General features: G+C 31.6%; 1 protein-coding gene across 8 annotated transcripts in view; it reads left to right on the forward strand.

Moving 5' to 3' along the window:
- Nucleotides 1-18,937, forward strand: part of LOC106475102 (Bardet-Biedl syndrome 4 protein-like) — a 66,570-nt gene that overhangs the window by 27,420 nt on the left and 20,213 nt on the right. For 5 of the 8 annotated variants that reach the window (XM_022380313.1, XM_022380317.1, XM_022380325.1 and 2 more), the window contains 6 exons: nucleotides 8,161-8,315; nucleotides 10,769-10,912; nucleotides 12,392-12,500; nucleotides 12,920-12,992; nucleotides 14,015-14,068; nucleotides 14,297-14,424. In XM_022380313.1, coding sequence (XP_022236021.1) covers nucleotides 8,161-8,315; nucleotides 10,769-10,912; nucleotides 12,392-12,500; nucleotides 12,920-12,992; nucleotides 14,015-14,068; nucleotides 14,297-14,424 — 663 coding nt within the window. Of the gene's footprint in view, nucleotides 1-3,340; nucleotides 3,402-4,717; nucleotides 4,849-8,160; nucleotides 8,316-10,768; nucleotides 10,913-12,391; nucleotides 12,501-12,919; nucleotides 12,993-14,014; nucleotides 14,069-14,296; nucleotides 14,425-18,937 lie in introns of those variants that run through there. The other 3 variants (XM_013935804.2, XM_022380335.1, XM_022380331.1) reach the window with 3 other exon arrangements.

Here is an 18,937-nt window from a genome sequence, read left to right on the forward strand (position 1 = left end):
CGAAGTAGAACCAAATATAGATATTAAAGCAGAACAGAGAAAGACCAAGATTTGAAGCCAATAACTGATTTTCTAAAAGCAAGTGTTTTGCACCCTGCTTGGGAGAAGGTGCCTAGTCTGTGTTCCATGAATGCTGCAAGTTGTTTGGCACACGAAAGACCAGGACAATGTCATTTCACCCACAGTCTGATGGGGTGGTAGAAAAGTACAATTGGATACTTGGACAGGAATTGGCAAAGTTTTGTAATAGCCGCCAAGATGACTGGGATGTCTTACTCCCTCCACTATTGATGGCCTATAGAACAGCAGAGCATGAAGTCACTGGATACACTCCAGCAAAGCTGATGTTTGGTTTGGAACTTTGGTTGCCAGTGGATCTGATAACAGGACGTCACCTTATGAAGAGTTGCCTGAAAATGTGTCAGAGTTTGTGAAAGTGTTATCTGAAAGGATAGATGATATTGACCATCAAGTGCATTCAAACTTGAAAACGTCTGCTGATTCGATGAAGCTATGTTATGATAACAAATCTACTGCAGTCAGCTTTGTACCAGGAGACACATTGTGGTTGTATAATCCCAGGAAGACCAAAAGGAAGTTTCCTAAATTGTCTTATCCATGGGAAGGCCCACATGACATAGTGGATTGTCTCCCAGACGTGACTTTCTGAATAAAATATGGTCGGCGAGGTAAGCCAAAGGTGGTGCATGCCAACAGGCTTTGGTGTTATCATGATCCAGGACATTTCAGTTGGAACGAAGCGAACAATGGAACAAATGATGCTGCTGAAGATGTGTCACCTGAAAAAGCCACTGTCGAAGAAGAAACTCTACCCGGTTTTGAGAAGGGAAACAGTGAAGCCCTTAGTGTAGTTACTGCCACTGATGTGACTGGTACCGATAATAGGACATTTCCTGATGGAGCAGATGAATCCCACGTGAAGCAGAAGCCAACGAGACAGAGACCAGTACGGAAGAAGATACATCCCATAAAATTAAGAGACTTTGTTGGATTTTAATTTTGTGTTTGTAAATTCTGTACATTTAATTCAGTTATTGTTAAGTATTTATTGGTTTAATGTAAGTGGCTTTTGTTCGGTACAAACAATACTAACGAACAGGCAGTGTTACGACAGCGGAAGTCACGTGACACTGGTAACACGTCATGAGATTCTCGAAGGATCGTGACTTTTCCTGGCAACTCTAGTCTTTTCCAGGCGCCCTCTATTTTAGTATATAAGCCCGGTAAATAATTGCAGATAGATAGATATAGAGACAGATATATGAGTCAAGCGAGTGGTGGTGACGGTAATATAAAGTGTGTGTTTTGTTATCGAGATTGCAAAGTTGTATCGAGAAAGAATAAACTAGTTTTAATTAAAAAAGGACTTGTATTGTTGAAGTTCCTCGGAAAGAACTTATACCGGAAATTAACAAACGACCAGAGACGTAACAGTTTTTAAATGTTAACGATTGTACATATTTGCGAAATACCTAGAAAGAAGGATTCATTATAAATACGAGAATCGGTTTAGTATTTAGGCTGTTTCAGTTCATTCAGCCCTCAGTGGCACAGCGGTATGTCTGCGGACTTACAACGCTATGATCCGGGTTTCGATACTCTTGGTGGGCAGAGCACAGATAGCCCATTGTGTAGCTTTGTGCTTAACTACAAAATAACAAACAGTTCATTAAATGATTAAGAAGTTAGTTCTGCTCAGTGTTAGTTAACAAGTATAGTTACTTGGTCAATTTATCTTAAAATTATCATAAGTTTATTTGTAAGTTAGTCGTAATACTATTAGCGAGTAAATGTGAAGTAAAAACGTTATTTGTGAACAAATACAACTGCATACAAGTGATATTAGGGTGTAGGAAACGTTGAGGAAGAGATAAATTAATTTTGTTACGTCTCTGGTCGTTAGTTTGTTACTTTTCCGTAAAAATTCTTTCCGAGGAAACTTTAGCGATACAAGTCCTTTCTTAAATAAAACTAGTCTATTCTTTCTGAATACAACTTTGCAATACACTTAATTTCCACAGTCACGCTATAATTCACAACGAACTACTCACGCGCTTGACCCAACTGTCCGTATCTGTCTCTGTCTGCAATTCATTTACGTTGTTGCCGTCACTTCTTGGCGGTCTTATATATATTAGAATACCGCAAATCTAGTAAACACTCGAGGATTCACGAATTTTCGAGAATATGACGTGTTACTAGGGTCATGTGACCCCCGCTGTCGTAACAACTTGTTATCCTTACTTTGCATTCTCTTCACCAAATAATTTAAAAGAACATGCTACAACAGTATACAGATTCAAAAACAGTATAATGAAACACAGTAAAGTTATTATCAAAAATATTAGTTTCACTATTAATTATTTTAATTTATTCTAGAATACATCGAAATGTTGCAAATTCTTTACTTAAAAAACAATACAAGAAATGTTTCTTAGTTTATCATTGGATGGGACAAGTAGCTATAAATTGTAATACCAAATATTTCTAATATTGTCAATACATCATTCAACCTTTAAAATGTTACGTTATATACGTTCGGTATCAAGACGGCATATAATGTGCGTAATAAAGCTACGTGAATCAGTTAGGAAAACAATAATTTTTATTCCAGAAAGCTGTAATTATGTTGCTTAGATGAATATAAATCTTTAATTATCACAGCACCTGTAGAGTTACAAAGAACGACCTGGTTTAGATGTTTAAAGGATTAGCGCAAACAGCTACTTTAAAATAAACTTGATTTATTAACAATCCTTAATCTGATTTGAGAGGATAATATATACTCGTTTCAGCAAATATGATTTAGATCTCTCTCTAACAATAACAAAACAAGTTAACTAAATACTTCAATGCGCTCAAGTTATATAAAGTGTACAAATGAAATGCAAATCCGATATATGCTGTAATTACCAAAGAGAAAAGTCGTGGTAGCTATATACATGTAGAAATTATATTAATTCATTAAAACTCAGGAAAGTTTTGTATATGGGAAGTTACATCACCTCAAAGTCTTACAAAAATCGAAATTAATAATACCACTTTAAGAAAATTCTATACATCCCAAGTTTCGTGAGTTGTGCAGGGAAACAATGAAAATTTTATCCAAATTTATCATATTTATTTAGTTTATCAACGAAGTGGTGAGTAAAACTCAATTCTAGCATCACGCAAATTTACAATTTTTAAATATAGTAGGACCTGTTATTAAGAATATTTTGTTGCTGGAAAAGTTGGTTAAATTGATCGATCAAATAAATAAAAGTATAAAAATAACGTTGCTTGTCTACCTTTATTTTAAATTTACCAGTGTAGCAGGTGCCGCTTCATTCGTTTGAATTGCAATTTTTGTTTACCTGGTAGCGGTATTGGTTTATAATGTAAGCGATTTTTCAATTCAAAATTACTTCTGAACTTATTTATTTTAACTAATTCTCTTGAGCTTGAGAATTTTATTATTTACACAGATTTCCTTATACTAATAGCAGTTTACACTAGCATTGCTAATACTATTACTATTATTATTATTACACTATTTACAGTAACCCTATACAAACACAGTTGGTGCTTGTAAGTTTTATATTGACGATATGACTTTGCATTGGCCGTGCAATGTAATTTACATTATTGATACAAAGGTATACCTTAGCTTTTTAACTTAATAGTTCACCTTATGAAACCAGTTTTAGTTTCTATGAAAGTTTCTTGTAAAACTAAAAATACAATTAACCTAGATAGTAAGATAGTGCATCACCGCCTTTCATTTACTTTGTTACTTAGCATTGGCATAAAAAATACCCGTATATTTAAAAATATCAATATTTTAATTCTCTATGCTTATGTGAAAGGCTCAGACATGTTCTTTTGATAAAAGTATGCTCTAAAATGATATTGCTCTGAAATTAAATATTCCAGTGTTAAATGTCATTATCACTGGCATTACCAGGATAACTTCGTTACATTTAAACAAGTTTTACAGATTTCAGGATTAGCTAGTTGTAATTAACAGCTGGATGCTATCAAAAGCATATTTTTTTCACAAGTCTCCCATATCCTTGTCTCTTTCTACAATGCAAACATTGTTATACAGTTAAGTTTTTTAAAGTTATTTCTAAACCAAGGGCATGACTTTTAATTTTTGGTATTTGAATTTTTTGTCAGTGTTCTAAACCACTCATTAAACTGACCAGAATCTCTCTGAATCAAAACATTTTTCACATAACTGTTGGAAGTCAATATCATTTACAGCTTTAAAAAAATGCAGCCAATGATACTATTCAGATCATTTATGTAAATTTTTGGAAACAAGCCAGTCAAGAACTATATCTAATCATCCATTCAAAACTAACCTATTTATTATCATCTGAAATTTCTAAGTTGCTGCTTTATCTTATCAACAGTATCATAAACAGTAGAATGTTAAGCACCTATTGATTCTGCAATAAAAAAGTTATACATGCAATGTAAAAACTAATCAGTATATGCTAGCATTATTAATGCTTGTTAAGTTTTAGAGCAATGGTAACATATCTGATAAAAGCTTTATAATACCTACTTCTAGAAACTAAAGAGTATAAAAATTAAGTATAAAAATCAAATTTTATTACACATTTCTTTTTTATTTAAAAAAATTAACAAACCAAGCACCTTTACAATATTTAATTATGTTTTCTCATCACACACAACTCAATTACAGGTTGCATTAGTCAAAATAGCAAGGACCAAGGGGTGCCACAAGAAATGCCTGACCACTCATTGTCGATTGCCATTTTTGTGACAGTTCTTTTGCATGGAATTTAACATCTGATGGTGAAAACTGCTAATGATGTATGACTAAGTTTAGGCTTAGAAAAATATTTTTTAATTTGTTTATCCCCTGGAACAAATGAATTTTGAAAAAGGCTTGTTCCTTTTATAATTTTATTTTTCCTACATAAGTAGACAGATATGGAGTTATTTTTACAAACTAATTTACTCTAGAATTTGTATAAACTGAATATATTTTACATTCATTTTATTTTTACTTGTGAATGAAAGTGTACACAAAACCTGATTTTTTTTTTATTTAGTACTGGTCAAGAAGTTAGATTTTATACATCCAACCAGTTTGAGATTGTTCTATATTCATTAACATATTTGTATTTGTGATTTTCAAAATTATGATTACATTGAATGTCATGAAAATAACTAAATAATTGAAATTATGGTTTCTGATTGTTAGTATTTTCGAATTTATTCCAACTATCCAAGTTATAGAAATATTGCCACCAAACTTGCTTATCTTGTCTTTGTTATGGCATAACTACTAAAGCTAACTGCCATCATCACTAGTTTTAAACTACTGACTAGAAGGAAAGCAATTGTGTGACAACATCTTTTTCCATTTTTTTTCTTCCTGAACTGCTGACTAAAATGAAGGCAACTGTCTGGCAGTATCTGCTACACATTTTTTAAAATTTTGTTTTTGAAATGCTGATTATAGGAAAGGCAACACAAACCACAATCTTTTTTTTTCTTTTCTTTTCTGCCTACAAAATGGAAGGCAATTGGGTGGCAGCAGCCACCATCAATGTTTTTTCTTCTTTCTTTTTGAACTGCTGTTGTTAGTTTATATTAAATGATTTGAGGACTACTGTATTAATTGATTATACAAATGCAATCAATTAATGGGCCATTAATTAATCAGTTAGTAAATACCACTAATTGCTTGGCTCTACTACACTGAAGTAATTATGTAACCTGACTTACAAACACACAAATCTGATATGATCAATAATAACCTACTTTCATATGTCATTGTGAAACATAATAGAAGCTAGTATGGTTAAAAGTGCAAGTATCATTACATAAGTTATAAGAGAAAAGGAATATTTTTGTAGCTTTCTGAAGAAAATAACAAAAAATTCCCCATCAGCAACAACAACAACAAAAAAAACCATGAAAAACAATAAAAAGTTCCATGTCTAACTTCAGAATTATTTTGAAAGTCACTGTATTCAATTATCAGATTTAGCTTTTTTGGACCACCCCTTGAAAACTTGTACATTTTGAAACTTTTTTTATGAATAATTGAGAAGTTTTTCATTTCATTTCATTTGAACTAAGTTTCTCCTCTTTACACCCAACATTTTAAATCCACTTGCCCATAGCCAGTTTTAACAATCAAGGATGAGAGACCAAGTAATTTTAACAGTATTGGCAATTTCCATCAATATGAAATAAGTAGATAGAAAAAAAAAAGATTTTTCCATATATTGGCTTTATTTTGTTTCTGATAGATTTAAGCTTAAAATTCAAGAAAATTATGCCTAATTGTAGATTTATACTGATCAATTATTTCAGTATCTCAGCACATCACCTTGCAATTGGGCCTCAAAAGTATGGTAGAGGTCTTTTAATTCTAGGAGTTAAGGCTCTCAAAGCTCAAATAATCAATTTTTTATTTCTACCTCTGATATAGTCAATGTAAAATTCTTGAATTCGTTATAATCACAGAATATTTAAGGATATCTGAAAGTAGGATTTTAATATAAGTAGTTTTAGACTGGGAAATCAGTTTTATATTAACTTAAAGGTGGATTCCATATTGCATCTACTTGTGTGTGATTTAGTTAGTCAGAAGTTAGGTAGTGTGTTTGTTATTGATTAATTAGTGAGGAAATTCTGAAAGTAAGTTTATAAGTTAGTTGGCATACATTGATTTCAAAGTTCCTGTTAAAAATTGTTTGTAAAGTTATGTCTATAAAGTGAACGTGGCCTCTAACAAACATTATGAAAGAAAGAAATTAACTCCTTCAAGACGGGTCACAGGTGAAAAGCCATGCCATCTCATTTGTTGACTCACATTCAAAATTTTATTTAACTACTATTTCATGAATTTATTCAATAACTTTAGTATCCAACTGTAGATTATAATTCATTATATATTACACTCAATTTGTTAATTTAAATATAAATATAAAAAAAACACAGATAAACATCGATTTTTGTGTGTCATGTGGTATGTTGAATGCAAACCAGGTTCAAATTAGATGTTTGTGATATCAAAATACTAAGTATAGTTTTGTATGAATTATAAACTCAAATTACAGATATTGACAAGCTAGAATATAAAACAAGAAGGTATTTTCTATTTGCCAAGATATTGCTCACATAATAAATCAGACACAGTGGCTACCCACTCACCTCCTTCCATTTTTTGGAAATATTCCTTTATATACACTTCTATGCATGACATGAATAACCAATCGGAAGGTCAGAATGTCCCCCTAGTAGTTTTCTCATCCTTTCTATCATACCTAATACCATTTGTTTTGAACCAATATTTCAAGGAGGTAGGTTTTGTCTTTAGTCTGCTCAAAATTTAATATTTTTTTAGACCAAAATACAGCTTAGTTACTAAGTTTGATAAATTATGATAGAATTCTATGGTATTGATGTAGTAATTTATAATTTTTTTAGTTATTCAAGAGTATATATATATAAAACCTAAAAAAAATATTTTGTTTCATATCCTAAACGTTGAAACTTTTTCAAGGCTTAGCAACCTATGTCAAGAAGCAACTGAGTACAAAGGTTGTAAGTGGAAGAGATAATTGTTTGCTTTACTTTTTAATTTACTCTTCTATGTTTTAGATAAATAGCTTTAAGAACTTATTTCAAAATAGCAATAATAGATATACATATATAATGTATAATAATTGAAATGTGACTATACTTCACAAAATACTAGTTGACTTAAACACAGCCAAGACAAATTACTTTGTACAAACCAAAGGTCATCTTTATGTTATTTGATATGGTAACATGAGTGCATGTGAGCCGCGTCGTTGTAACTTCTGTATTGTTAGCTAGGCACAGGTGAAAGGTCAATGTAATAAAAATAATAAATATATGTAAATGTTATGAGATTTAAGCTATTTCATCTAAACATTTATGTTTTCATTATTTTTACCAAATACTCCAAAAGAACCAACCCAATGGTAGTACACATTACAATAATGTATATATGTACATGGTAACAAAAGATTTACCTTAGATGTTTTCCTTTTAGTTATTTATATGAAAAGTAAGTAAAATATATAAATTAATGGATTGTTTTTTTTTACTTAATCATGTATGTAATATTATTTATTAAAGAGATATGGCAGAAAATGAAGCAGCTAGTGTCAAGCAAAGTCAGACCGATAAAAAACTAGAAGAAGAGTCCAAAGAAACCACTTCTGAAATAGAAAAAGTTGTTCCTGTTACAGTCCATCCTGATCCAGGTTTGAAGCGATCACGGCCACGTAAAGGTACTATTACTACCTTTTAGATTCCCTGAACTAACTAACTCATAAAATGTTTAATTTTTTAGCTTATTTTATTACATAAAATATTGAGAACAAGGGTTAATTAGGTCTTTCAATACTGTCCTTTGAAACCCATCCTTAAGAAAAGTAAAAATTTAAACTGTCCCTGAAGAAATAATTCCTCTTCTAAAGTTATGTAAAGTGTTGGCATCCATATCTGCTTACAGCAACTCATTTACCATGTTAGAAAAATAAAATTGTTTAAACTGGAGCCTATCCAACTTTTAAAAGTCATAAACTTGGGTCTTCCTATCATTTTGACTTAAGAATGCTGCATAAATACATCAGAGGCCATTATTTTATCAGATCCTCGGATAACCTTGTGAACTATAACAAGATCATCTCATACCCTTCTTTAATCAGTTGAAGTTAAGAGATCTAAATGTATCCCTATAAGATAATCTTTCCATTCCGAGAATTATTCTAGTGTCTCTTCTCTGAACCCTTTCTCATAAGTCAATATCCTTTCCTAAACCAAAACTGTATACAGTATTCTAAGTGAGGTCTAACTAGTGAGTTGTATAGAGATAATTACATCTTTTAACTTGAAACAAGTATGTCTGTAAACACACCATAAAATTCCATTAGCTTTATTACTAGCTACACATGATTTGTTTTACTAGTCCACCACTGTGCTAAGATCATTTTCTGGGGTTCCTGTTCTTGCCTTTTTATTCTCAGGAATCCCTCTGTTTCCCATGATCTTTCTCCTTTTACCCTAACTAGCTGAGTTCAGCAACTCATTCCTATAGCTTATTCTGACTTGTCGATGGAAGATCAACAGATGTTTAAGGTGTTGTCACACCAGATATGTCTTTAGCTGCTCAGATCCACTGTTGTTTGGAGGAGATTGTACAAGCGGGAATGTGGACAACTCTCAATACTTTCGTTGCACTTTATTTGCACGATACCGCTGTATCCTCCTCGGTTTGGTATCGTCTTCTGCCTGTGGTGATTCTCCACGTGTCTGATCGTCTTTAACTGAGGTAAGTTGACATTTGGTTTCACCTTTGCATCCTTTTTTTTTTTTTTACCATTTCAGAAACAGTTGTTTTTCTGGATCCCACCTGGTGGTGGGTGTCGCCTGGTCAGGTATGCTGAATTGTTTTATACTAGCACTTACTCTACTTCTTTCTAATGCCCACTGTGGAGAGAGGGTGTTTCTGTAATACTACCGGATGCTTTTCCAGTGGTGTCTGTATATATATCCTGAGGACCGTCACTCATTGACTTCATGAGAAAAGCAGATAGTGATTTTTGTCCATCCCTACTGACCCGTGATTCTTACAATCTGGGTCTTTCTGCTTTTCAAGATAAGGAACTGCAGATACCAATTTCGCTGTCTCCTGTGAGTCGTTCCTCTGGACCTCCCAACACGTCATCCCCCTCATTCTTCTGGTGGAGCACGGGGTCCTTGCCACTTCCGGTTCCCTGTTGTTGGAGTGGTGGACTGTGGAGGTTTCCTCACAAGTGAGTTTTGTAGAATAACAAAATCTCATAGCCACATGTACTCACTTGATGAGAAGAGGGCTGTCATTGTTAAGCAGCACACATTATGGCACTGTGTCTATTATGCAAGGCACTTCCACTGGATGTTTTCTGCCCAGATGGACTGCATTTGACATTATCCGATGTATACCAAGGTGCTTCCCCCGGATGTTTTTGCCTGGGCAGACCACACTTGTTGATTTTGCAAACTTACGCAAGATGCTTCCATGTTGTTTTGGTCCTTGGATCGAACTTGGCATAATACATTATATCCCAAGACACTTGTCCTGGATGTTTTCTGCCCAAGCAGAACACACTTGGCTTATTCATATATGGTCCTCTAGCCCTAGCCAAGTATTCTCTTCATTTTTCCCCTACGTGTCTTATCTTCTTTACTGGGTGAAGAGCATACTTGTTTTAGAAGTAGTGCTATACCCCACAAGTGTAACTCGTATTTTACAAGAGGTAGTACTATTTTGGAAGTTAACATTTATGAACACTGAAAATGTATTTCTGATAGGTACTTACCTCTCCTCGGCCACTTCCCACACTTCCTCCCCACTGATTTGCCAGTATTTTCAGGTTTGTATGTCATTTCTCGAAAGTGAAGATTGTGCTGCAATAGTAGAGGGAGCTACCTGTGCTAGTATAGAGGGTGTAATGGGATTGGTGGAGGGTGATCACACGATCAGCACGTTGCTGCAATGATGCAACAAATATAGGGATATAAAAGACTAGTGCACTGTTCATAAGATTTACCAATGCCTAGAAGGCAAATGAAGGTCATAATAGCTATGGGTGAGGGAGATAAGTACCTATTGGAAATACATTTTCAGTGTTAGAAAATGTTAACTTCTATGTTATTTGAATTTCATTCTTTTAAGTATGATTATCTATTTTATTCTTAGCCCCAGAAATTCCAAGTTTGGAGCGACGAAATTGGCTTATTCATCTACATTACATACGAAAAGAAGTTGATGTATGTAAAGTTTTAATCAAGGAGCAGTTAGATGAAACTCAAGGAATGTGTGAATATGCTTTATACGTTCAAGGTGAGAAACAGTTTTGTGTTAGAAAAAGTAAGGCTTTTGTGAAGATTGAGAATTTATTATATCTCCTTTTGAAATTAAGAAAATAAAACTTCAATAATGTTACAATTTCAATTATAAACTATGTTTTGTTGCCAAATTTATTTGCATCATTGGTAATAAGTTTGTTTGAATAAATTTTTAATATAACCTTGTAAAAGTTCATGGCATGTGTACTTTGACCTTGCCGTAAAATGGTATTAAGCTTAAGAAAGTAGAATAGGGCATAAAAAATAGTTTTTCCACATTAACTTAATGAGGTTTAACTTTAAGCTTACAGTGTCTGTATACAAATTGTAGTTAAAGTTAACTATATTGCATTTAACTAATACATTCTAAGTATGAATTTGAATAAAAGTATGAAAACTTGTAAAATTTTTCTATGACCAAATCAAGTTATCGATTAGGTAAGTGACTATATTAAACATATAAATTAAGTGATTAACACATAGGAAGTATAGTTTGGATTTTTCTTTCTTTCAAAATACACAAAAATAGGTAACAAACACTAATTTTTTACCAAGGATACACATGTAGTCTGTAGTAGTAGGGTATTCTGTAGTAACTTAAGGAACAGCAGAAAATGTATTACAGAGTTAAAATTGAGTTTCTTAACTGAATGATTAGAAGGAAGAGACTGGATCCAAATTAGCTGTGAAAAATAAATAATGTTTTATTAAACAAGATACAAATTCAAAACAGCAGGATGTTTTCATGAAACAAAGGATGGAATATCTACTCTGTATCTAATGTCTGGAAAGAGATTGGTATGGATTCTGAAGTTTCAATAAAATCTCTATAAAGATAAGAGAATTAAATACTATTTAGAAAATACAATAGACATAGCTTGCTCAGAGCACTTGCATTATTTGTGCCACTGTTGATCATTTCGTAAGTAAAGCTAAGGAGGTTATTCCTGGCATTATAGAATTGCCAATGATTAAGATCATTGCCAAAATATACATAGTTTGTTTAACTATTTATTTCTAAAGCAGTCCATTCTAAAGAGGGTGCATGTGTCAACCAAAGGGAATGACCAAGAACAATCCATAACTAAGACAAAAACAATTTCAGAACCAACTGTACTCTAAACTTATACAAACATGAAAAAACACATGCATATGTATGAGAAGGTTTGAAATGTTCACTCATATATAATAAAAAAGGAAAAGAAACACTGTACTTAATGGGTCTGCATATCAGACTTAGGTAGAATCTAGGCTAGTTTTGCCAATTGTGTTGTTTATAGTCAACTATATAATAATACTGGAGATAAATTTGTTTTTAATTTTAGTTGAAATATTTTAATGGGCTATGATAAAGCTGATATGCATGTCATATAGCTGTAACTGTATAGTTGTTTAAGTCTTATAAAAGTTATATTTTAGTTTTAAAATTGGTATTGTTTAAATGGATTTAATAAATTTGATATTCCTGTCACAGCCTTAATCTTGCGACAAGAAGGAAAAATACAAGAATCCTTAGAATTATTTCAGACCTGTTCTATACTCAATGCTTCAGGAGAGAATTTGAAGCAAGTGGGTCGATCACTGTAAGTACGTGTATATAAATACTTGAAAAAATTGACAAATAACTGATAATTGAATACATCATCTTTTAAGGCAACTTGCAAATGTTTTGTTAGTTAAGTTTTAGACATGTGTATTAATGTGAATTTCTGAATTAAAAGAAGCCAAAAATTTAATGTTTAGTAGGTGACTTCATCAAATGTCTAAATCAAGATAAACATGTACACATATAAATTTCATAACAAAGAACTTAAGAGTTTTAATTTTATATCTTGCACCACTTGTATCTGTGCAAATATTTATTGTCAATGAAGTGATTTCTAGTTTTATTTGTCCTATAATTTTTATGCAAGTAAATAAATCAAGTATGCTTTAAAGAATATATCATGTTCTATTTTAAATTATGAGCAAATAATATTTAATACACAGTTTTGTTTTTAAGGTATCTTTTGGGACGACATAGTGCTGCTATTGATGTTTATGAAGAGGCTGTGAAACTGACCCCTAATGATTGGGTATGAACTTTATTATACTTCCCAGAATTGTCTCTCTATTTATTTATTTATTTTTGTGTATATGTTGATAGGTTTCTTTTTATTATAATATACTGTTTTATTAAAAATATTTTGAATACAGTCAAATTAGTTTAAAAAAAATTATATGCTGTTATTCAAATTATGAAAGTTTAACATCACCAGTATAAATTATACATTGTTATAATTGGTAGAACTTTTATTGCTCTCATATTTACTGAATAAATAACTGATATCATAGTTTGACGATACAAACCTATATTAATTTTTTTTGTACCTGAGTATGATGAAAACATAAATTCCAAGATTTGAAACTCCAATACCATCACCGAAACTAAAATTGATGTAAGAGGTGACACTGTACAGGTACATCATTTTGTAACCAAAGACTGGTTTTTTACATATCTTCAATTCTGCAGTGTTTTTATATTCATAAGGTAACAATTTAAATATAAAACAACTAAAATGATTGTAAAAAAGTGACTTCTTTAGAAAGGGTACACAGAGGATAGAGAAGGTTTTCAGTGGCAACACTTAAAAAGGCAAGTTTTCAAAGGGTAAAAATATTATAATTTTTTATTTTCTGAAACTGAGCTATGATGAGATTTACCGTTATTGTCAATATTTAGATGTTAAATTAATGGAACAAGGCTTATTCTATTTCTATTTATTTTTTTGAGATATTTTGTGTGTATCATTATGAAGTTAAAATATTTCCACCATTGTTAGTGATCGTAGCTAGATTTTAAAACTATTATCATATAATATTACAATATTGGTAAATACAGATTGTTAAAATAATTGGATAATGGTAGTTCTGTTCAATGACAAATTTATTTGATAGATGAGTCTTCACCTTCCATATTTGACAAATCCAAAGTCTTTAAAAACTTACTCAATCATTATTAGAATGATGTAAAACCCTATGGTCATTTGATAAACAAAATGTGTCAGAAAGCTAAAGTCCTTTGTGAAACTTTGTTTTCAATTCTTTTTCTTTTCAGGAGATTTTTCATAATCTAGGTGTTTGCTATGTGAGACTGAAAGAGTTTGACAAGGTCAGTTTCAAATTATAAATGTATTCCTTTTTGTTATATATTTTAACAAAATTATATAGACATTGGTTAAAGTAATTGTGTAGTTTAATTTTACAATTTACCTGATTGTTTGGCCTGTAAAATATACTAAATAAATCTTTTTTCTTCCATTTTACTTGCAGTGTAGGTTAAATTCATCTTTAGTGTACTAGTCACTTTATTTGGATAACTTTCCAATCTTCTTATCAGGCTAAAGAGAATTTCCAACGAGCTTTAAGTTATCACCCACAAGACCAGATCTTTGCTTCATTAGGAGAATTAATGTTATATCAAGGAGACATAAAAGGTGCCATTTCTGTCTACAAGAAAGCAATTGAGTAAGTTCTAACATGTTGTTTCTTAAAGTAAATTAAGTTATAATTTCATCAAAATTAGTACGAAGTTAACTGCATATAGTTTATCAAACCAAGAATACAACTTAAATAAGAATAATCCCAACAGAAGAGTAATTGTCTTTTTACAGATTTTGGAACATTTCTTGCTTGATTAACATTAACACTTTTCTATGTTTGGATTATGAAGGTTCAGTGATGTATAAGTAGTGTAAGAAGAACAGGCAATAAGCAATTCAACATATTTTGAGACAGAATACTTTAATGAAACTCTAACAATTATTAAATGTTTATTTCTAAACTTTCAACTAAATACTTTTAGTAAAGAAATGGTTCATTGAGTTACACTACTAGTTATGGCTCTGGTTAGACCTAATTCATAATTAACCATTATTAACACTTCAAAAAGCCATCATAATATTTAATCTGGAATTTATTCTCCAAACAAACTACGGCAGTTTTTGTTGTTGTTTTTTTCTTTCAGGAATATTTTTTAAGTGGGTATTAGTGTTTATGAATGATCTATATATAAGAAAGCAAGATACAATGGATTAAAAGTCATCATCAAAGAATTAGCCAAGTGTATTATTCCTTTTACAGCAGAAGTACTTTTCTCATTCAAAAATATAGACACAATTCTGATAGATAATCCAGTGTAGAGTTTATGAGGAAAACTTCCAGACATGTTTACACAGATTTTACACGGGTATTCCTCAAAGGTGGAACTCTGGAAGACAAACTGAGACTTGGTCAATCCATCCAGAATAAACCATTCACTATCAGTTAGCTTGTGAGGCCTGTGTGTTCTCTTTAAGATCAGTACATCTGTTCTGTTACAGTTGGTATGGTCTTATATATATCAACTGATACGAGTCAGCTTCAAACTGCTTTCTCTACACGTAACTTGCAGCATTGAACTCGAGCAATGATGACAGTACTGTGCATAAATAATATCCAAGCTCATATTTAAAGTAGTATAATATTCAGCTAAGTTTGTTTTGGACAATTAACACATTTGACATAACTGTTTCTTATTAACCTGATGCTCAGTGTAAAATTTATAGGGCTTGTACAATCTACTTTGTTCAAGAGTGCAATAATAGTGAAAGGTAGAGGAGGAACGTAGCTTGAGTGGCTTTTATCAGTTTTGCTGCCATCTGGAGGAAGGGATTCTCAAGTGTATGGCATTTAGAATAATAGTACAGTTGATGACATATGGTATAAATGCCCCTATATACATATTTTCTTGTTCATCACAATGTAGTCCTAATATGCATTTATTCCTTTCAAGCCCACACATTGCATGGCGTATGACACATCTATGTTTCTTTGCCATGAATAAGTGATGTGAACATTATAAAACACTCTGTAAGCAATGTGGCAAAATATTATTCATTCCATAATTACAAAAGTATCTCAGTTTCACTGAATCATGTAATTTCTTTTGTTTAACCATGCAGTTGGCTATATTGAGTAAGTTGTGATTTCGTTGGCTGATACATATTGAGTATATATATAGGAGTAGTGCAGATTTGTTTACCAGTAACCTTTTACATGTACATTTGCATCTCAGAATAAATTATTTAAACACTGACATATGAGAAGAGATGTATCTTGACACTTTAGCTTAAATAGTGGTTTTTATGACAAAGTAACCAGCATTATCTTTTAATAATTACCACATCTCTTAATGATAAACAACAAAGTGAAATTGTTTAAAAAATACTCACTGAAATGGGTGCAAAGTAGGAAAAAATAACAAACTGAGAAAAATTGCCAAAGTGGGCCTACATATGATTTGATACATATGGAAGAAATAAGGATGTTGCAGTAGGCAAGTTCATTTATGTATACATATTTTATGGTAGTTCCATTATTTGTAGGTAAAATTCCTACCTATAGTATAAATCCTTATTCTTTATTCAGTTTTTAGCTTACATTATAACTGTGAGAGTTTGTAATTAATAACTCAGCTGTTTTAAACTGGCCAATTATTTTTTACATAGTCAATTGAATCTTTTTTTTATATCTCTATTTAGCATATATTTTAGGGATTATTTGAGTTTTTATTTGAAGGAAAGTAAGTTTTTTTGAAGGGCCATTAAATGCTTCTCAGTCCATAGAATAAAATATGTATGTTTTAAAGAAGTTTATAATTCTCATCTATTTGTATAATTATCATTTGTGAAACAATAAATCACTTACAGTACAATGTTGAAACTGTTATTGGAAGAAAAATGTCTTGTGAAAAAAAAAAGTGCACAGTTTATAGATAAGAGATACCAGTCTTTGTTGCTTATAAACTGACTTAATTATGAAACTGAAATAAACAGACAAAAACAGTAGTACTAAACTGGAACAGGCTGAACAGAAATCTAACTTGGTAAAAACTTACATAAAGTGTTGTCTAAAAATGAATCATAAATAATGTGTAGATTTATTGGAAACTAGCTGAGTTACCCTGCGTTGCACGGTGAAAATTTAGATTTCAAATATATATATAGATCAGTATTTTTTCAGCAAATTATTCAGTAAGTAGATGAAAGCTATGATCTGAGAAATAAAAAAGCATTTAATCAAACAAAGCTTTATATGAAATTAGATCGTGTTTGAGCTTGTCTTGTTCTTTGAGCCTGAAGTCATACATCATGTTGCTCCTCTGTTTCTTGCTCTCTGTAAGTTATTTGTCTTAATTTTTCTGATTGAAGTCTGGTTTGACATTGTTCAGAAGTTTCTTGTTGTCTATATCCAGCTTGCCTTGATGATTGTGGCTGAACTCTGGCTTTGTGCTGTTCAACAGTTTCTTGCTGTCTTTGAGTAGCCTGCCTTTCAACTTGAGCTCAAAGTGTAACTTTTGTTGTTCCAAAGTCTCTTCCTGTATATGAACAGCCTGTCTTGCAGTTTGTGTTTGAAGTCTTTGATTGCATTCTTCTTCTGTTTTTTTTCAGTTGCTCTTTGTGCTTGCATTCTTTTAGCGGCAAAAGACTTTCCATAGAAAGGGCGTTTCATGGGTGGCATAGTCAACCGTATCACTAAACAATAATTTGCAATTCACAAAGTTACTAAATCACTTATGAAACCACTTAGCACTATTTAAAGAAAACTGTTTTTGGAAATACTGAATTGACAGTAAGGTGATCTGAGTGTCTCCTGCCATAACGCTTTCAATGTGCAAAACGTGCTTATGTTTGTATGTTTATTACAAAAAAAAGGTGCAATAATCATTAGTTGTCAATTTCGTCATTAAATACTACACCAAATACAAAATAAATAGCACCATTAAATTTCTTGTAAAAAAACTGGTTATTATGAAGTTATTTTAAAATTTGTAAGTTCAACCGTTTGGTTTCCTATAGCGAACAAAATAAACAAATAAACAAACTTTCTCTTTTATATATATATATAGATAGATAGATTCTTCAAGATCTTGTTTTTGTAATCTTATGCCATTATGAAGATGGGAACATTGACAGGGAAATAATATAATAGCCAATGCTCGGCGAGAGGTTTTCATTTATAAAATTTAGTTGTTCTCGACTTGATTTTTATTTTATTACCTCGTCTCCATAGTTACTATTTGCAAATAGTCAATAATATTGTAGGTCCATTTTATTGTTGTTCTTTCTACGCGCCATTATAACACATTTTTATCTCATCATTTAATTTCTGTTGTGCATATATTGTTGTATGTTTATTACAAAACAAATAGCGTAATAATCATTGATTGTCAATTTCATCATTAAATACTACATCAAATACAAAATAAATAACACCATTAAATTTCTTGTAAAACACTGGTTATTATGAAGTTATTTTAAAATTTATAAGTTCAACCGTTTGGTTTCCTATAGCGAACAAAATAAACAAACTTCCTAGTAGTAGCCTTTATTAGTAAAGAAAGTTAAAGCATTTTATAATGGATCAATTGCACAATATTACAAAGAGGAAAATTTATAATTCCCTTTTTTTGAAAGTATTTCCCTAGACCAGCAAGTGAAAGAAGCACATAATGAATTAATAGGCAGTCCAAAGTAATCTAATCAAAAACATCTAAGATATGAATAAAAAAAGGTGCAGCCAAAAAAGGATTAAGCATGTGACTTAAAGGAATGAAATCAAAATTGGCAGCCAAATTGATAACTACACGTAGCATTGATAAGAATCTTACAGCAAATATTCATTTAATTAGTTAGCTAGGCCACATTTTGTGTTCAACTTGGGGCACGATGGTGGGTAAAACAAAATATGTGGCCTAGCTAACTAATGAATAAATATTTGCTGTAAAATTCTTATCACTTCTATAGCTACTAGTTTGGCCACCAATTTTGATTTCATTCCTTTAACTTCATGCTCAATCCTTTTTTTTCCCACCTAAGGTGTTTTTGATTATATATCATGACTTTTTGTCAATACACACCAACAAACCAAAGCAAGTAAAAAAGTGACACTTGGTAATAACAACATTAGCTTTAGTATCGCAACCACATTATTCTGAACA

The sequence above is a fragment of the Limulus polyphemus genome, unplaced genomic scaffold (assembly GCF_000517525.1).
Source record: "Limulus polyphemus unplaced genomic scaffold, Limulus_polyphemus-2.1.2 Scaffold144, whole genome shotgun sequence".
In the NCBI taxonomy this organism is placed as follows: domain Eukaryota; kingdom Metazoa; phylum Arthropoda; class Merostomata; order Xiphosura; family Limulidae; genus Limulus; species Limulus polyphemus.